This window comes from Cydia pomonella, chromosome 17 (assembly GCF_033807575.1).
Source record: "Cydia pomonella isolate Wapato2018A chromosome 17, ilCydPomo1, whole genome shotgun sequence".
In the NCBI taxonomy this organism is placed as follows: domain Eukaryota; kingdom Metazoa; phylum Arthropoda; class Insecta; order Lepidoptera; family Tortricidae; genus Cydia; species Cydia pomonella.
In genome coordinates this window covers 13,782,250-13,802,061 of record NC_084719.1, presented here as the reverse complement: position 1 = coordinate 13,802,061, position 19,812 = coordinate 13,782,250, and the positions used below count along the sequence as shown (strand labels likewise).

Below are 19,812 nucleotides of genomic sequence, written 5' to 3'. Positions count from 1 at the left end.
ACGACTTCTATGACAGCATTTATAAACGAATCGTGCGTATGTTGATTCGACAGGTGACTAATGTCTGTTGTTGTCTGTGGTATAATCACTATGGTTTAGTCTGTGGCCGAACGACGAATCAATCTTGCATTGCACAGTCGTGGTGTTTTTTTCATATTATATTCTAAGTTCTTCTATGCGTACTTCCATAAAGTTTTCGTTTTAGTTTAAGGGGGCCAGCCACTGGCCATCGAACTATTTCAATGCCGTGAAAAGTACAATCACGATGAGCAAAATGTCCAAGAACAAATTGAACCTGACCCTCCCACCGGGGTCTATCGACACGGCCCCGGCTGCGACTCCATCGAACATGACTCCGCAGTTGAAGTCCGCCACAGCCACTGAGTAAGTACAAACATCCTTATCCATTCTAGGCGCAGTTGCGTCGAAATGTTTTGATTCGTAATTTCTCCTTTTATTGATCTGTTATCAGTAAATTCACCTGTTATCATCCGTATAGTCCCAGCGTATAGTAAACAAAGTTACTGTCATTTTGCATTTTTTTTGCTAACCAATCGTAATTAAATTAGAGTCAATTATTATATTTCATAACTTTTAAATTTTAAGTAAAATAGTTATTACAACTAATCAGCCAACAGTTTGCCCCAGTAGGGTGTATGTAGGTGTCTTTCATAGTGAATTTATTATTTAAAAGTTTAAAAACAGAATACAGACAGTTGAGACAGCTATACATATGGATCAAAGCCAGTCAGCCATATTATAATAAATACCTTTTTATATTGTATGAAAGAACTATGAACTGTATATGGACAAAGAATGTTTTTGCTAAGTAAGGTTTAAGACATTAGTTCTTATCTACCCTGACTCTTATCATATTTGAAATATTTGGGGCCCTTGTGGATACACTTTGACCATTCAGAGGTCAAAAAACCAAGAAAAAAAAAAGTGCAGGCTGAAATTGTTCAGGAAAAGTTTAATTACTATTGTAGCTATTTTTAAGTAATATTTTTAGTCTTTAAGTTTAAAAGTATAATAAAACTAAACATTATCAGTTTTATGAAGTTTTTTTAAAGAAATTTAGTGGACGAGAACATAATAAATAAAATAAAAAACCTTTTATTCCTTGCCTTATTTTAACAGTTTATACTTAATTAACTAATAATAATAATTAATAACTAATACTTAATGTTAATGTTCTTCCTGCAAGAACCCCTGACAGGTGAAGGCCTCCTCCAAAGACAGCCATTCTGTTCTTGACTGAGCTGTTTGTAGCCAGTTCTGGCCTGATATTTTTCTTATCTCATCTTCCCATGTTGCTTAGGGAGAACTAACATACCTATGTGAAAAAAAAAAATAGTTTGTGTCCACTAATGGATGGAAACCTAAGCTGGGCGAATATTTAGTATGGTGATTTTATTTAAATTTATCTACTAAATACATTTGTTCTCCTCTAAATATGATCTGTATCGCCTATTAAAGCAGGCATTCAGTTTACATTAACTCTTTTGTCAATGGTGTGTGAATAAAATGGTATTTTGTACCATTGATTCTGGACCGATTTAAATTAAGGATTGTTGAATTTGGTAAGAAAATCGCTTGATTCCCAAAATAATCATTATAGGTGAACGAAGTGGCGGGCAGAAGCTATATAACCAACTGAAAATAATTTATATATAATATAAGAAATAAAATCGAAATATATAATTGAGTTTCGACTTAATAATGTAGTGGTCGGAAACTAGCTCATACATGGACAAAAACTAGCTCATAAGAGGACGGAAACTATCTATATCACGACTTTTGCAAATTATATTGAAAAAACTGTAAATATTATTTATAGTCAAGTATTATTAACCTAAAATAGACAATATGAGCAACACAAACAAATACACTATGTAAATGTACTTTAAGATATTTTTTCACATTTCAAAGTTGGCAACTCCTATAATTGGGCGAATTCTAACGCATCTACCCTACTTTATTTAAATTCGGATGTAAACGTATTTTATTCTCACAAACTCAGACATCCATTCTTTTCCGGTCAAATCACTTCTTGAACTTTGGGGGAATTGGATCCACCCTTCATCATTCAATAATATTTAATATTACAGAGAGCATAATTTTATATCTGCAATGCAGGCTTTGTGGAATTGGATAGTTATCTGCATGTCGCAACTCACACGTTATCACCACAGGGTGGCGACAGAACTGGATTTTACAACCCCTACTCCATTGTCATGATTTTTAGGGTTCCATAGCCAAATAGCAAAAAACGGAACCCTTATAGATTCGTCATATCCTTCTGTCTGTCCGATTATGTCACAGCCACTTTTTAAATAGTTTATTGTGGCTATCTCCAACTTGTCGATAAATCGGACTTATTTTGATATTTATTTCAGTCGAATGACGGGCCTCGCTGGAAAATCGAAGAGCAGCATCGAAGTCCTTACAGAGAGGCTGGAACAGATTGAGATGGATGACACCCAGCGACGACGAATAGAAGTGTTCCTCTGCCAGAAAGAGAAGATCGGCGAACTGAGCGACGATGACTTTGAGAAGCTCGGCGAACTTGGTAAGACTAAAATTATCGTAGTTTTAGGAGGTCCAAAATATTTCATAGAATTTTGGCGAATTATTATTTGCATAGGTTTATTATTCTAAAATATTTAGCTTATCTGTGTAACAGGAAACTCCAGGTTTTAATTGTATGAACATTTTATGACTTATTATGACCCTTTCCCTTACTAGTGGTATGTCATACAGTCTACTAAGCGGGAAAGAGAACGCGTGATCGGTGCTATGCGTCAGGGAGGGACAACATCATGCACTAGATCTTTCACCATGAAAACCAATTTTGGATTAATTTTAATTCGGCCGATGCCTTACGACGCAATTTTGGCTATGCCGACTTATTGCGTCGACAAAGCTTTTTTCTATCGGCTTTTGCCGATTCCGTGTCGATGGGTGTGGGGAAACATTTACCTTAGACAATGAAATTTCTGTACTTAGTACTATCAGTGGGGCGACACTCCTCCTTTCGGCTTTTCTCGGCTCCGTCCGGTTCAGCATTGCTCCGAGGAATTATTAGGGTTGGCACAACTTGACGTCCCTATAAGTGCACGACCACAGATAGGATAATGACTTGAATTTTGAATGGCAAACCCTAAATGGCCGAAAGGGAGAGTGTCATCGCTGTCAAACTTCGGTTTTGTAGGAAGTGTCCTTTCTGTACGGTAGTACTATTAATTATTTTGTGGTACTATGAGTATTATCGTTTCTATGACCTTACACTTGTCCACTTTCAGGTCAGGGCAATGGTGGCGTCGTAATGAAAGTTCGCCATAAGTCAACCGGCCTAATCATGGCGCGCAAGCTCATCCACCTCGAAGTAAAGCCAGCCATCAAGAAACAGATCATCAGAGAGCTGAAAGTCCTGCACGAATGCAACTTTACCCACATCGTAGGATTCTACGGGGCATTCTATAGTGATGGTGAAATCTCCATTTGTATGGAATATATGGATGGCGGCTCTTTGGATTTGATTTTGAAGAAAGCTGGCAGGATTCCGGAGTCAATTTTAGGTGAGCAAAATAGAGTTTTAAGGGAACATAACTTGGTATAGGATCAAAACTAACTAAAACTAAACCGTAAGCCACAATTAAATATTGTGGCTTACGGTTTAGTAATTTTGGAGTCATAGAGCGCCTGTGTTCCTACTTGATAACCATAGGGTGCAGACCAGAATGACAACTTTTGTCGGTGACGTATAGCAGCGCAGCTACTTTTATTTTTAACCTTTCTAAATCTGTAGAATATACCCTAGATAGAACTTAATGTTATGTTATCACATATTATTATGGCAAACATTGTTAACGGAATAAAATAATGTGATCTCATGTGTCTGACACGTTCGGTGGAATGCCCAATAAACCTAAAACACTTTACGAAATTCTTCTTTGTCTTTATACAGGAACTATAACCTCAGCAGTACTGAAAGGGCTCAGCTACCTACGCGACAAGCACGCCATCATGCACCGCGACGTGAAGCCCTCCAACATTCTAGTGAACAGCAACGGCGAGATCAAGATCTGTGACTTTGGTGTCTCTGGGCAGCTGATTGACTCCATGGCTAACTCATTTGTTGGCACTAGGAGTTATATGTCGGTGAGTATTGACACATGATGCTTGTAGCTATAGGCTTCTGTTGGTTGTTATGCATCATCTCACAATCTAAAGAGAGGTGACTACGGCCTCTCTGCCGTGCCATAGGTAAAATAAGATTTTTATTTTAAATTTTATGTCGTAGCGCTTAATTAGGTAGGAGCTAGCCCGGTCAAAGGAATTTGGTCCTTCTATGCAACTCACATTTCACACACTCGAATACAACATTTGGGACATTTAGTTCGATTTTTTAATATGTTTCTTACAGTATACGAAACGTTAACTACATTTGGTAACAGCTAATTAACTACACCATTAACGAAAAAACTAAATATGATTTATTTGATGTCTAAATCGCAGGTTTTTGGGGTTAGTTATGTCATAGCGGAAATGTTGGTATATTATTTTATTTTATCATGAATTAATTTCAGCCGGAGCGTCTCCAGGGCACGCATTACTCCGTGCAGTCGGACATCTGGTCGCTGGGGCTGTCCCTAGTGGAGATGGCTATCGGCATGTACCCCATCCCGCCGCCCGACGCCAAGACCTTGGCGCACATCTTCGGCGCGCAGAACGAGGACCACTCCCCTGGACAGGTTGGTAACATAGATTACTTCCATATATTGTGCAATTACCCAATTTAATATTTCTGGTTGACGTAACTGGTGACCGAAGAGCTGGCGGCTTCCTCGCACAATGTATCAGCGAGCGTAACGAGGAAATGCCGCCAGCATCCTTGGTACAATGCCTCAAGGGCCTATTTTAGATATAAGCTAGGTGTAGTAATCATCTGTATATATCCATTATGTATATTGTTATTGTAAATAAATGTTGAATTGTATACCATTATATAAAACGATAATATTTTTGATTAATTCCATTTGGCGATTTTTTCACCTAAACAGACTTTTGGGCCTTTTTTAAAAACATAATAGATCTTGTATGTTGAAATGTCAATATGGGAGTAAGAAAGCCAGAAATATTATTTGGCTATTGGAAGTAGGTTAAACTCGATTTAAAAAATTTGATTACATTGTTAGCAAAGATAATTTGAAATAGGGGTGGATTGTCAAAGAAAACTTTATAGCCACAGTAAATTTACCGATCTTTCGACACATAATTAAAACTTTTAGAACGCCATTTGACTTTGATCCTTATTCTTTCACTGATGTGTTAAATTTGATCAATATCAAGAAGTGGCGCCATCTAATAGATCAAACGCCAAAGGTATGGCGGCATCGTTTCGGGCGATGGCGCCACTTTTTGATATTTAACAAATTTAACACGTATAAGTTAAAGAATAAGGATGAAAGTCAAATGGCGTTCTAAAAGTTTTAATCATGTGTCGAAAGATGGCAGTAAATTTACTGTGGCTACAAAATTTTCTTTGACAATCCACCTCTATCTCAAATTCTCTTTCATTGTTAGTTACTTACAAGTGAAGTTAATATAAGTGTGTTAAAAAAAATGTTTGTTTTCCATCAGTCCGTCTCGGCCATCCCCGCGCCGAACTCCCCGCGGCCGATGGCGATATTCGAGCTCTTGGACTACATAGTGAACGAGCCGCCGCCCAAGCTGCCCTCCGGTCTGTTCTCCGACCACTTCAAGGACTTCGTCGACCGCTGTCTCAAGAAGAACCCGGATGAGAGGGCCGACTTGAAGACCCTTATGGTAAGTACTTACCAGGCAGGATATTAAATAAAAATAAAAAATACTTTAGGACAATTATACAAAATTACTAAGTCTCAAGCTTTTCTCCGCTTCTTGTATAAAAAAGCATACGGGTATTACTCCTTTAACTCCCTTGAGATAAGTCGTAATGTTAACGTAATGTCTGCAACATCTCTAATATTAAAAGGGGTGTCTGACTGCTTGGATTTGATGGCGAAGATGACTACCTTTTTTTTCCTGACAACTACTGACGTGGTCCTAGCTATCGCCTCCTAGCAAATGGAACCTTTCACATGTTAGCACACCAGTACTCACCAAACGTCCGCTCCCGGACACTCCTCAACAATTATTTTATTTATTGCACCGGACTGCAACTTGTTTGCTGACAAATATCATAAAAATTGTAAAGATGTTTTACTTTTTTGTGAATCAACATAGGTAGCTTATTAATTATTCTCATATTTATAGTATAATTTTATTACGTAGCTCATAGCTTTATTACTACTTAATTTTACAGCACATTGGCGTCCCTTACCTGTAATGCTGTAAAATTGTATTTCAATAAATAAATAAAGTTCAATAAGACTTGTGTAGTGGCTATTAGACGACGATATACGTATATAATAGATAGTATCCGACTAGTCTAGGAGACCAATATTATAGCATTAATTGCAAATAGTTCTTAGTAATATCTACTTTCGTTTTTATAAATGGTCCTAACATATCTCTTTACCTGTTTACAATAGTTGTCAAGAGGTATTTCTAAGTCATGGATGTATCCAGGGGAGTTAGCTCTCACAATCAAAAAGGGTGGCAAAAAGAGAAGTCAAACCATCTTATTTTGATTAAAGAATTAACGACGCAAGTTTAATACTAATGCCAATGTGATCAAAAATGTCTATATGGTAACTCGTGTAAGTGAGACACAGGCCTCATGTTTAATGCTCTCTTTCGGACAGTTTTGTCTAGTTTTCGGTTTCTTGCTCGGTGATAAGGTTCAATTCAGTAAGGCAAAAGTGAAACTATGAAAAGCATATTACCATGGCAAAAGTGTGTAACTTACGAAACGTTTGTTCAAATTTCTAGAGAGAAAATTGAACAAAGGTTTGGTAAGTTTGATGAACAAGGGGTTAAGAATGTGTTTGGGGCGCAGAGCCACGAGTGGGTGCGGCTGGCGGACGCGGCCGGCGTGGACATCGCGGGCTGGGTGTGCAAGACCATGGACCTGCTGCCCTCCACGCCCAACTCTAACGTGTCTCCTTTTTCTTCATAAGCTGCAAGAAGTGCATAATTTCAACAGCGAAAAAGGGTATGTATTTGTGTTCGACCGAAAATTCGATTTGGGTCAGTTTGGGCCAAAAAATATTTTTTCTGCCGTAGTTTTGGTTTTGGCCAAAAAAACGGCTGAATCTTTCGGCCGGGCCGAAACTTACGAAATGGTACTTCTTACTATGAAACTAAACTATGTGACAAAAGTTGGGGAACAAGTAGAACAATACGGCGGGTCGTGCGACGGGACCTCGATTTTACAAGCTTTTCTTCAACTTGCCATGTATTTATATTCGAGTGAAATGTGCAAGCTACATTAGACCGACTTCTTATTATTTTATTGAGCTAAAACTGCACATACATAATGCAAGTTGGGTGACAATGCAATATGATAGTACCACCGAGCTGATCTGATGATGGACACAGAAGGTGGGAGGAGTAGGGATTTTCTTTTCCCTGATATCGATTAAAAACAAAAAACTTACCAGTATTCGTTTTCCAGGTCAAAACATTTCCCAAGAAAGAGCGGGCGACACGATCAGTGAAGATTCGGGGTCCGAAGAGCATTGAGGTCGGACAGAGATAGCAGTATGTCAACTCTAGATACCATTTCACTCACACGTCCGGCACTGTCAGGGTGAACTACCCGATGATTGGCAGTGAAACCAGTCGTCGGCTCCTAGTATTGGAGGAAAACCTGCCTAGGGTGCCAACGATAGGGTAGTTTCCCCCTATGTAACGCACGGTTGACACCTGTCAAGGTGTCGGCTGTGGGTGATACTGTGTCGGGCGCTACAGGAGTCATGTTTGACGCGGTCAGTTTCGAAAACTGTCTTAAAAAAATGTACGATACATATTTTGAGGGAGCGAAATGCGCTCTGATTGATGTCAAAATGTGATCAATATGTAAATTTTCAAAGCCTACAATTAATCATTAATACAAATCAATCATTATTAATAGAATACTCAGACTACGTAGTACACTATTTTGTTTGAGAAACGTTAGAGTGATCCATTTTAGCCATCCATAACAGTAAAGTATCCATTTAAAATATGAAAAAAAAAACTAGTGTTCTTTTGTTTGTTTTATTCTATCGCCAAGCTAGAATAAATGAATAGAATATTCATTTTGCCTTCAACGGCGAACTGACTTCATTCAGTAGCTATTCATTAATGAAACTTGTTCGTTGTGTAAAATGTAACATGTTTTCATAATTTTAATCGAAAACAAGACACGAAATTATAAGGAATAATGTCGAAATAATGTCACGAATTTAATTCGATCGAAGGCGAAGCGAACTGACCGCCGTCCGTCACAACTGAAACATTAAACGAAACATATCACCAAACAATTAGTACGCATCGGGAGAACTGGCATCAAATACTCAAAATTGAACATTTAATTTCTAGAATTGGCTAAATTAAGGTAAATTTCTTAGGAATTTCGAGTGTTACGCTACACTGGAAACTAAATGTTTTTAGTTTTTGGGACTTCCATCCATATATCCCGTATATGGTATGAGATAGTGCCACCGACGGTAGTGTATTGTAACACCGATAGATAGGGGTAATAATACTAAAACATAGTGCATTCGTGGACGAATCGAGGTTTCGCAACGTAAAACGACTTATTGATAAATGGTCAAGTAGAGTTGATTTCACTAGTCGCAAGTCGAAAAATGTTAGTAGTGTTTTGACATATTTTTCTTTGCTGAAAGTGCGTGATTCATGTCAGCTGATACTCGTTATTTGGATAATTTAAAGGAAGCCGCAGCACTCAAACGGGGCCGGCTCTGCGCCCGTGGGACTGTTGCGGCGTCCATCTTTTGTAATCTGTAAAATACAGTCATTTGTAGACTACACGAAAAAAAAAAAAAATTAAAAAAAAATCGGTAGCAGGGAGAGGTAAATCAATGAAGTGAACACCATTCAAAGCAGCGTCCTTAAGGTTTATGTCTAGATATTCTTGCATACGAAGATTTTTAAATGAGTCGGTACATCATGTGATAACGGTTCACGCTATGGAAACCATTGGTTCCGAGGAACGATGCTTTGTATGGAGATTTGCAGTCTTCATTAAGTTACTCCTCCCTGGTGGTAGTTACGTTTTTCCTCATATATTGACGTGATGCACTACTTTACGTTTGGTTTGTGTATGGTCGCTTCGTTTTAGTCCTGTTTTGTCCCGAGCACGTGTTTATTTGTGTAGTGTGATGTGTTGTGTGTGCGGTTGGTTGGCTGCGTTCAGGCCCATAAACTATATTTTCTCAAACTTGTAATAAAATGTTGACATGACTTACTTCAAATTAGGTCCGCAAATACTACATATCAGGTGCGATGAGTGAAGATGCTATGCAAAGGAATTTCATACAGCCTTACACATCTAGGCCTGTAAGGCAACCTTCTTTTGTTTTTAAACGTAAAATTATGGCACGTCTTGGCATTCAACCTTTAAAAACCTATAAGCAAAATTCTGCCATTATGCTTTTTTCCCTTTTTTGACTTTCTTTCTTTTTTTCTTTTTTGTGTTTGTTAAATATTATTTCAGGGATTCAAAGGGGAACAAAAATTTCATTATTTATGCGCTACGACGCACGGTTTAGGAGATACAGCCCCATTTTTTTTTTCAGTCATGCAGAAATCTGTATAGGGCTGTATCTCCTAAACCGTGCGTCGTAACGTAAAAATAATCCAATTTTCGTTCCCCTATTAATAACCCCAAAGTAGTAATAATAAAACAGAAAAAATAATAAAAAAGAAAGAAAAAGAAATGAAAAAAAAGCGTAATGGCTTGCGTCGTAGGCGCCAAAATAATTACATTTTTGTTCCCCTTCAATACTCCACGCACTGAATAACCTATCACATTAGGACATGAAACAATCATCATCATTCCATTTTTTTTAAATTAATTCTAATCAATATTTGAGAAAAGCACTATACAAATCTCGGCGAGAAACGGGGTTGCCGGCCGCGTATCCCTATCCATATCTACTTTGCCTGCAACCCTTCGTTTCCCGTCCTCTATAGTAATGTACTATTACCCTAAAGTTGCCTGCTGCTTACGTAATACATAAATGACAATTAAAATTCAATTATAAATTTAAAATGGCCATTTTTGGCTCGCAAATTTAGACCTCTGTGGCTCCAGGTGTTAATAGTCAATATTTAGACCTGCCTTTTTAACAGTTGCGTTAAAAACATAACTACATAATTATTAACAACATCACAAAAACATTATAAAATATATTAAATTGATAAGTTTCTAAAAATTGAGTTATATGTGGCGGGTAACAATTTGCAAATTGGATTCATATAAGCAGGTTCAAAGTAAGTATTCACTAAATTGTTCGCTAGAACCTGAAACACGTGGGTCTAATGATAAACAAGTTAAAAATAAAACAGACAAATTTTTTAAAATGTATGTTAATAATTTTATGGGTCTGCCTCGCGCCATGCTGGCCTGCCTACACAAGCTTTTCGTTTTTCTCACTCGCCGATCGCCTTCCCCGCACGTATGATTGTTGAGTATGTTCCTTTTCGCTTGTCCTTATTATTTGCTGGTTACCCTCAGTTAGAGTTTATTTATGGTGTTCCACAGTAAAGGGGATCTTGATAGTGGATATTTGACGTGATTGCACTACGAATGTCCCTTTTACTAGAGTATAACTATAGTCGTGCCGTTCTCGAGAATGTTCTCCATTTACTAAGGGGTATGTTCTCGCGCGAGAACTTACCCCTTACAAAACGGATAACATTCTTGAGAATAGCACAACTATAAGTATAACACATTTAATTGTGATAATTTTAGAGGTATGCGTATGATTTACGTTAAAAACTCGCTTAAATGCCTTCGAGGTAGGTTCTATTTAATATAATTCTCGCTAAAATAATAGGACTTAAGTTTATAACTGACGATTATAATTTTTTTTAAATTCCTGTTTGTTATATTTTGTATATAAAAGGTTGACATACTAAGGATATACATTATTGTGTAAGTAGGATTGTATCCTCGATTTACAATCTTAGATAGTATTTAAATAAGTATGTCAAAAGTTGTTGTTTAACTATTGTACTGAATTATGTTTTATTATTCTAAAGCATATGTAGTTTAAAATAGGACCAACTTTTCTCTATCGACGTTGTGTTTTGAACGAACGAGACTTTTTGTAAGTTGAATGGCGTGCCTAGAATGCTTTACTGCGAAGGTACTACTAACTTATAAGCCAAACGTATGTTACAATAAGAGACAGATTCAAATATACTGTTGTGCTGCAAAATGCACTTTGAACATTGTCATGTAACATACGTTTGTTATGCGTGGTTGTGCGGACACCAAATGTCTAAATTAAGAAAACCTCTACCTGCAATATATGTGCAATTTTTGACGCGTGCTTTTTTTAACCAATATTGGAGTTCTTTCAAGAGCTTTGAAACCTCATAAGTATTTACCTTATGTGTTAATTTTAGATATTTATAGTATATGTTGAAATTCATTTCAACGTTTGGTTCACGAGACTTTAATCAAAGCCGAAATAAGTATTTTCTATCTTTATCGATAACTCGGCCATATGAAATGGTGTAGAAAAAGGCACTTTGTCGTTAGTCTAAAAGTTCATTGTTTAACTGCCTATTTATGACTGCGCCTTATTGACGATGGATGAAGTGGAACTTTTGGGTATGCAATGCACTTTTATAAATATGTACTTCCCAATTTACCAAACACTAAGTACCACTCTATTCAAGTTTCAATATTTCTTATTGGTAATAAACAATTTTTCTGACGGTTTAAACTTTCTATGGAGTTGGTAACTACGATTTAAGCAGTAACTTATTGTCATCTGTCTTTAAGAAACCAGTATATTGTGAGATATCTATCTCAGGGTAAACGGCAATATTGTTGACGCCGCCGTCTATATTAATCATTCATTTATTTTTATCAAGGAGTGTCAGTAATTGCGTAATTTACCCTATATATAAGATTCGTTTATTGTCTAAATCTACATGTGTAAAGTCTAAGACAAATTCCTGCTTCGAATAGATGATATTTGAATACATAGACGGCTCTTTACGGCTTTATGCGGTAACTCTGGTTACCAGCAGTTTTTCGTGTGGCAATTGAGCTACCACAAAACGTCGCTTTGTATAAACAGCAACACTTTTGGCTGTCCATCGGTGGACCTTATGATTTTTGTAATAAGGTCCACCGATGGACAGTTAACAGTTTGGGCGATGGTACAGCCGAATCTTCAGCTGTCAAACTCAGGGATATGAGTTTTTCTTAGATTTTACACGTCTTATATGATCAAACTGATCCATGAATCTTTGCCCTATATCAGGGGTTCCCAAACTTTAATAGTCCGCGGCGCACTTGCATATTTAAAATTTGATCTCGGTGCCCTAACCTAACTTTTCGAAATAGGTAATATGGTGAGGATTGCCTTACGCCGCCCCCTTTTTTTACTGTCTAGGGCGTCGAGCCATACAGTTTGGGAACCCCTGCCTTATATTAAAATAGTTCAATCTTATGAAACCAGTTAGTGTTAGTAAATTGTTCTATTATTCTAGAATTTCATCTTAGTTTCTAAGAAACATTGTGACACCAATTATTTCTCATAGAGAAATTATTTATTTTTGGATAAGTGATTTTACTTGCATTTTATTAATTTAGACGTTTTAGATACATTTTAGCTTATCATAATTCGTTTTACTCGCAGTTAGTCATTTTTATGCGCTTATAACAGTTATAACTTAATCAGATTACAATAAGTTTTTTTTTTACTTGTGATTGACATAAATAAGACATAATCATCGTATGTGCAAGACATATTCAATCAATTCAATTTATTTATTTAATAGACAAGAATGGTCCATAATGGTTAGTAATGGATAGTATTCCTATTAAACCGTCAAAATTAACAAAGCGTTGATAATCGATTGTCTGTATCAAAATAAGGTTGATTCCACAGCTAAACTGGAATGAACTGATACCACTCTCAAAACTTCAAGAAAAGAGCATACTCCCATCTTAAATTCCGGCAACGCACTTGCAACCCCTTAGGCGACGGTTATTGCTTACCGTCAGGGATTCGTCTACTTCTTTTGCTTTGCTTTTATTATAATAAAAATTGTCATTTTTGCTTTTAAGAAGTAGACAAAATTCAACAGAGATTTACTTAGTTTTGTAACTTTTAAGAGTAAAGGGGATTAATATCTTACACGTTATCGTCTAGAGTGAGACCAAGCTAAGTTGGCAGCGATTTTGATAGAAGCTTGTGCTAGTGTTAAGTAAACGTCATAATTTTATAGATGTTTAACGTTTAAAATAACCCTAGCGCTGTCTGGGCTGCCAAAATCGCTGCTAACTTATCTTGGTCCGAAGTCTAATAGTACCTTATTTTAAATGCACGTACGGTGGTTACGATAAATGCGACGGACGAAATTCCAATAAAAGCATTAGCGTCTTAATTACGTTCTACTAAGGTCCGTTTTCCCATACGACACGTTTTCGACATAGGGTTATTTAATTGACCATGAAGACAGGACTTGATTGGTGTTTTTTTTAAATCTCGTGTGAAATCGCGTCCAACTTCGACTGTTTAATGTATATCGCTACGTAAATGTATTGTGTCGTAACTTTTTATTATTTTGTATAATATTAAGCTTCTATGTTAGGTGTAGTTATAATTATGTACAAAATATATGTTAATGGAAAACGATTAATTGTTTTATTGTAATTGTCATTCATCTAGATATAAGACCACAGTCATCACCAATAATCCTTATGTTACCGTGATATTTGTATGCAAGTCATTTCTGAAAAGATACTTAAGTATGTATAATCGCTGTCATATATATCGGAGTGACCGAGGTGCCCAAAATAACTCCTTGACAGTAGAGGTGTGTTCAGATATTTGTGAGCGCCTCGGCCGCTCCGATATATCTGATGGCGACTGTACTTACCCTACCCTGAAACAGTAACTATCATACACGTTTTAGTATTCTTTACATATATACCCCGCACCAACTATGCTTCTTTGTTTGTTCTAATAGTTGACTAATGGATAATAGTGGCATTAAGTCCGCCTTTGTAACTGTATATTTTATACTGTGCAATAAAGTTGATATAAATAAAGTTAACGGTCGTATTGACGAAAATGTTTATGCTACTAAAATGATCTTTATGTATGCGCTGGCTAATCAGATTGAAATACATAGTTTTATAGCTTTTGAATGTTGTGATTATTTAACACTCGGAGGTCGATTATAATTTAACGATATGTTATGGGCTTGAACTGATTTTGATTCGACCTTGACGATCATCTTGATGACTGGCGCGCAACTCACGCACGATTTTCGCATTTCGCATGCACGAATCGGCGATATGCGAATGCGCATGAGCGATAATTAAGAGGATACGGGAGCTGAGATTTAAACATTATAGTTGAATATATCCGTCTCGCTAAAGGAAGCGGCTCCTTAAACTAGTGCGATAAGGACAACGCTAGGTTAGGCGATAAATCCCTGCGTAATAATCTCAAAAAACGATGTTTCGTACTCAACTGTTTCCTCCTCCAAAACTTAACCAAATGCAACTAAATTTTGACATCTCAATAATAATGAAATTATCTGTGTCTGACTGTTTTGCTTTTTAGGCTAATTGATGTCAGTTTTGAATACCATGCTTCTATTTGCGGCCCAGTAAATCAGGCCGTTTTTGCGAATATTTGAAGTGAACTAGCGCCTTTAGAAACAAAAATATCAAAAAAAAAAGCAAAGCAGTCCGACACAGATATTAATAATCTGTGTTGACCAAAATCATTGCTCTAGCCTCTAAAACCAAGGAGGAAACAGTCGAGTACGTTTGTATTTTTATGGAGAAATCCAAACCACTCCTGTTGCCAAATAAATTCAAAACCTTAACAATTCTTGAAATATAAATCGGCCACTCGATAAAAGCAAAGTAATAAATTATTATCAATACCGAAATAACGATTTTATTATGTATAGACCCACCGTCGACAATAAATACAAGTGTTTAGAACAGGTCCAAATAATTCCATTTAGGTACCGCTTCAAAAACACCGTTGTTACATAAACGTTAAATAAAATTATTCCCAGAATTGCGATAACTTTTTCAAATTTGAAATCCGAACATCCAATTCAGCCGAAAGTAATTAAGCGAAGTAAATGAGCTAAGAGAGCGGAGAGAAATCAACATGTAACTTACCGAATGTCATATCTTCGTGGTTTGCTATTTAAATATGGATCTTTAAACTGTGACGTAAGGTAGATCGTTTTGGTTTTTTTGTCGTAGTGGTTGGGGGGGCAAAGAGAGATTGCAATTACTGGTTGAATGGACGGGCGCAATCAAACGGCCCTGTGCGTGATTATGGTGTATTCTACCGAGAAGGTTACATGAGGTCCTTGACAGTGTATGCGTTGGCGAGCTATTGAGGTCTCGTTTGGGGGTTTAAAAATAGATGCTTTGGCTCAGGGTGGTTATTAACCTTCACTACAGTTTGTTTCATGAGAGATGGCACTGACTTGCTCTAAATATATTTTAGAGTGGAATCATATCTATCAACATCGAGCCGCATTGCGTAGGTACATGAGAAATCGCTCGATAGTATGAAGATCCCTTCAGCTTTCCGATGCGTACGTAGCTTCATACTAACGAGCGATTTCTCATATATCGACATGCGGCTCGCTAATTGATATGATCAGAGGCGGCGCTAGGCGTTGGCCCCGTGGGCCACCGCCTACGGCCTCGCGGTCCGAGGGGCCTCGCGCCCCAAATACATATAACTGATGGGACGCAACGTAAAGAAATATCCGTTATTTCTTGCGCCACCCGAGGGCCTCGCTAAATGTACCTTGCCCGCACCAAATTTTGGTCTTTCCTCGCCACTGGATATGATTCCACCCTAAGGCTAGGTTAAAATCTCGTATACGGTATGCGGGAAAAATTAACGTCGTGTGAACTTAGCCTAAAGAATAGAGCAACATTTCGTACAATTCGGGGACTAAAAAACACCAATTGAATAGGTATCTAACATTAACGGTACCCGAATAAAACGGCAAAAGATCGCCTAAAACAAAGGTGTCGATTGAAAACGTATCCAACAGTAACGGTTCCCGAATAAATAACATTTGATAGGTACTTTTTTAAAACGGTACCGCTAACGTTGACCGTTTCAGGTAGGTACTTGACCGAAAATTGAACAGTTTTTTCTAATTTTGACCTCAGATTCATAATAAAGGACCTTTTGGATCCTCAGATATCGATTTTCATCTTGAACAGAGCAAAAATGCAGAAATTCAAGATGCTGGGCGTGTTTTTCTGATTTTGACTTGAGATCCGTAATATTGTAACGCGAGTTTTCCTTACCCGGCTCTGGTCATACCCAGAGGAAAATTCACGGACAATAATGAGACTAAATCAACCTGAAACACAATTTGAAACCTAAAAATACTTCAAAAATTCAGGGCTTCTACAGGATGTGAAATAAAATGTTAGTATTTGTGACACATAATTTATTACCCAACAGGAACACTGGAAACGCACTGCAGGTAAATCATTATACAAGTTTTTAACACCTTATTTTAAGAGTATCAGTCGTTAGAACATGGGTCGTGTCAGAAATGGTTCTACAATGATTTACACGCAGCCCTATCTAAGATTGTTAATCCCTAAATTGTCAATTTGCCATCACATAAGATTGGTACTGAATTTACTAATTTAATTTTGAATTTACGCTTCAAGGATGGAGAGAAAATGTTCACCGACCTCTGGACACGTGTCACACCAGCTCAAACCCATCGTGCCCTCCTCCGCTGTGCCGGAGCCAATTACCGCAGCAGATGTCCGCCCCAACACCGCGGAGCACCGCAGAAAGGCTAAGGCTTCAGTTGATAGGTGACATCTCCTCCAGACAGCAGAAAACGAATCTCTCATTTGCGAACTGATCACCAGGCCCACACCTTGGTGTTTTATGCATACATTTTCATATGGAAAGTAACACCCAGTCAGCAGCTGGAAATTCCTAGAATGGACTCATTTCGCAGCCCTGACGATCCCTCCCAACTACATTGTTCTACCAGCAGATGTTGGTGGCGAAATAACTACTGCATGAGTATCCTAGGTCATGAGCGCAACGGCTACAACGAATTCTGGACTCTCTCTCTGTCTCTGGATTTACGCTACCAGAGCACGATATATTTAGCTTCACTTATACATCTAGAAACTCCCCATCCAGGGTGAAGACTCACCAGGAAATGATCTCAAGTCTAACTGCCCCTGGGATGACACAACCAAAATAACAGGAAATATTGAAGTTCACGGAATAATTTTATATCTAGGTTCAACAAACGTAAATAAATTTGTAAAAACGTTATACTGAAATATCCATGCAAAACATGCAGTGTCACAATATATCACTGTATGTGGATATCACTTAATATCAGACGTTTAGTTCTCGTGAAGCCGGTCTTACTAATGAATAAGATAAGATTTACTGCAAAAAATATTTAGTAACAAGAAAAAGCACAAATTAATGTTTTTGAGCTGGCTGATCACCGATGTGGTATGAAGAATAGGAATTCTATTAAATACGAGTACCTAAGGGACTAGGGACATTCGTTTGTTAAATAGGTACCTAGTTACCTACATATATTACATTAACTTATGAGCACCTACTTCAACATACGTTGCACGTTTTCGATAGCGGAGTACCTACGTGTGTAGCCAAACTTTAATTACCTATTGATTTAAGAGCCGGCCAGTATCAGTAGCCCGCTTCTCTAAATACATCTTATGTACATATACGAGTTACTAGGAGGATGCGAATTTAGAAATTGGTGTCAATTAGACCTCATTTTGACATCTTCACGTGCAACTTGCTCGTAGTTTTTTTTAAATATTCATGGCAGTGGCGCCACACAAGTGGGCGTGGGACATAATTATTTTACGTTGTTGGAATTATGATTTTATTTGAATTAATCAAATTTCAAATTTAAATGACGTAATCGGTCGGAAGCCGACAGCCTACCACTTCAAAGGCTTGCTTATAAGTGTATTTTTAGTTTACTTAATTGACCCGGGTGATCTGAGCTGGGTGAACAGAGTCAACTACAGGTATTTGACGATGGCAGCTGCCAAATAGTATGACGATGTCGCCCCACGAAAGTTGTGCGCTGCCCCTTTGTGCGCTGTATTTCCCCCAACACCAAATTCGCACATAGCCAATGTTAATTCGTCAGGGGTCTACATCGCAGATCACATTTTATAAAAAAAATGTTTATTTCGGACCAACATAATCCATAGATGTGTAAGTAAAACGCATCTTAGAAACCTAAAGGTAAAATATAATACAAATAAAACAAAAACCGTCCAAGTGCGAGTCGGACTCGCGCACGTAGGATTCCGTACCATTACGCAAGTCAAGACGCCCGGCCAGCCCATACACCTCAACATTTTATTGCTACTGCCGCGCACTCGTTTCAGCAGTGAGGCTATTCTGTTTTTGGCCTAATGGCAAAAAAATCGTCCACCCTCGCTTCGGCAAACATGCCAGATGCACTGTATTGCTTCGGAAGCCTCAACAGCATCCTGTGTATGTATAATATTCACATATTGGCACTGTTAGTTTGCGTGAGGCACCCCACTTTTAAGCTTTCTTATTTTTTTACTTAACAAAAATGCTTTATTTGAAATAGCATAAATCTAAAATCTAAAATGCGTCCAAATAGATTTAATGGCTTTCATCTTAATGAACAACCTCTATTTACTTATATTTTATTATAAATTCCGCAGTAAAATTTCCATAAAACGGCGGGCAAACATCTTTTTTACCCTGATCCAAGTCCTGGCGAAGATTAAACTCCGGCTCATAATGGTTTCTTAATGAGCCCCGACAAAAGGTTCCGCAGAAACAATATTTACGCCCATTTATAATGAGGAACAAGGAGCACGGTGGGTCCTGCGACCTTTTTGCGATTCCGCCGCGCATATTTCATTTTAATGCTGACTGGAGCGCATGTTAAGGGCCACCACACACTAGCGTCTCCCGAGCGTCGGCGTCTTCTCAACTTTTCCATTGCGCTGACTAGACGCCGACGCTCAAAAGATGCTAGTGTCGGGTGGACTTAATCTGAGATCATCAAGGCCAGTCCAGACGGGAACAATTTTTCGCTAATCTGATTAAATTGTCTGATCAAATCAGGCCGAACTTGAGGACCAATTGCATCAATGGTTCTTTGCTCGCAGAGTCAGGCTAAGTTAACCTTCCACCAATTTGAACAGAACAAATAGCGAGGGAGTGTCATTATAAATATCATATTTTCATAGAAATTTAATGATGACATTGCCACACTTAGTCATTGCAAATGCCATGCAGAGGTAGCTTGGTCCGACTTAAATTACCTACCTTCGCTCTGTAGGTAAATATCATGAATCTAGTAAGTATGAATTGGGCATGAGTGGTGGGGGGAACTAACAGAACGGGATAGACTTATGTATCATTCAGTAAGAGTAGTAGAGAAAACGTTATTATTGTTTGTCTTGTCTATAAATATCGAACGGTTTTTATGTTAAAGGATGAGATAAGGTCATTTGAGACGGGCTAAGTAATTCTCGAACGAATGAGATCTGAGACTGTCTGCAGTTACCCTTAAGACATAAGATAAGTGAACGATCGCTCGAAAACTGGAAAC

The 19,812-nt window shown here is 37.8% G+C and overlaps 1 protein-coding gene across 1 annotated transcript; it reads left to right on the top strand.

Moving 5' to 3' along the window:
• Positions 1 to 111: 111 nt before the first annotated feature.
• LOC133527176 (dual specificity mitogen-activated protein kinase kinase dSOR1) lies at positions 112 to 13,817 on the top strand. Its single transcript, XM_061864070.1, has 8 exons — positions 112 to 384; positions 2,400 to 2,572; positions 3,306 to 3,581; positions 3,971 to 4,164; positions 4,593 to 4,757; positions 5,647 to 5,832; positions 6,986 to 7,141; positions 7,604 to 13,817. Exons 1-7 carry the CDS (start codon positions 266 to 268, stop codon positions 7,103 to 7,105), a joined length of 1,233 nt encoding a protein of 410 aa, XP_061720054.1. The 5' UTR covers positions 112 to 265; the 3' UTR covers positions 7,106 to 7,141; positions 7,604 to 13,817.
• The last annotated feature ends 5,995 nt before the right edge of the window (positions 13,818 to 19,812 follow it).

What these genes read in the sequence shown, in the direction of transcription:
- LOC133527176 (XM_061864070.1), top strand. Translation starts at nt 266, where the DNA reads ATGAGCAAAATGTCCAAGAACAAATTGAACCTGACCCTCCCACCGGGG. An exon ending in TGAGAAGCTCGGCGAACTTG is followed by an intron (nt 2,573 to 3,305) that starts GTAAGACTAAAA and finishes GTCCACTTTCAG; the next exon opens with GTCAGGGCAATGGTGGCGTC. An exon ending in GCACTAGGAGTTATATGTCG is followed by an intron (nt 4,165 to 4,592) that starts GTGAGTATTGAC and finishes AATTAATTTCAG; the next exon opens with CCGGAGCGTCTCCAGGGCAC.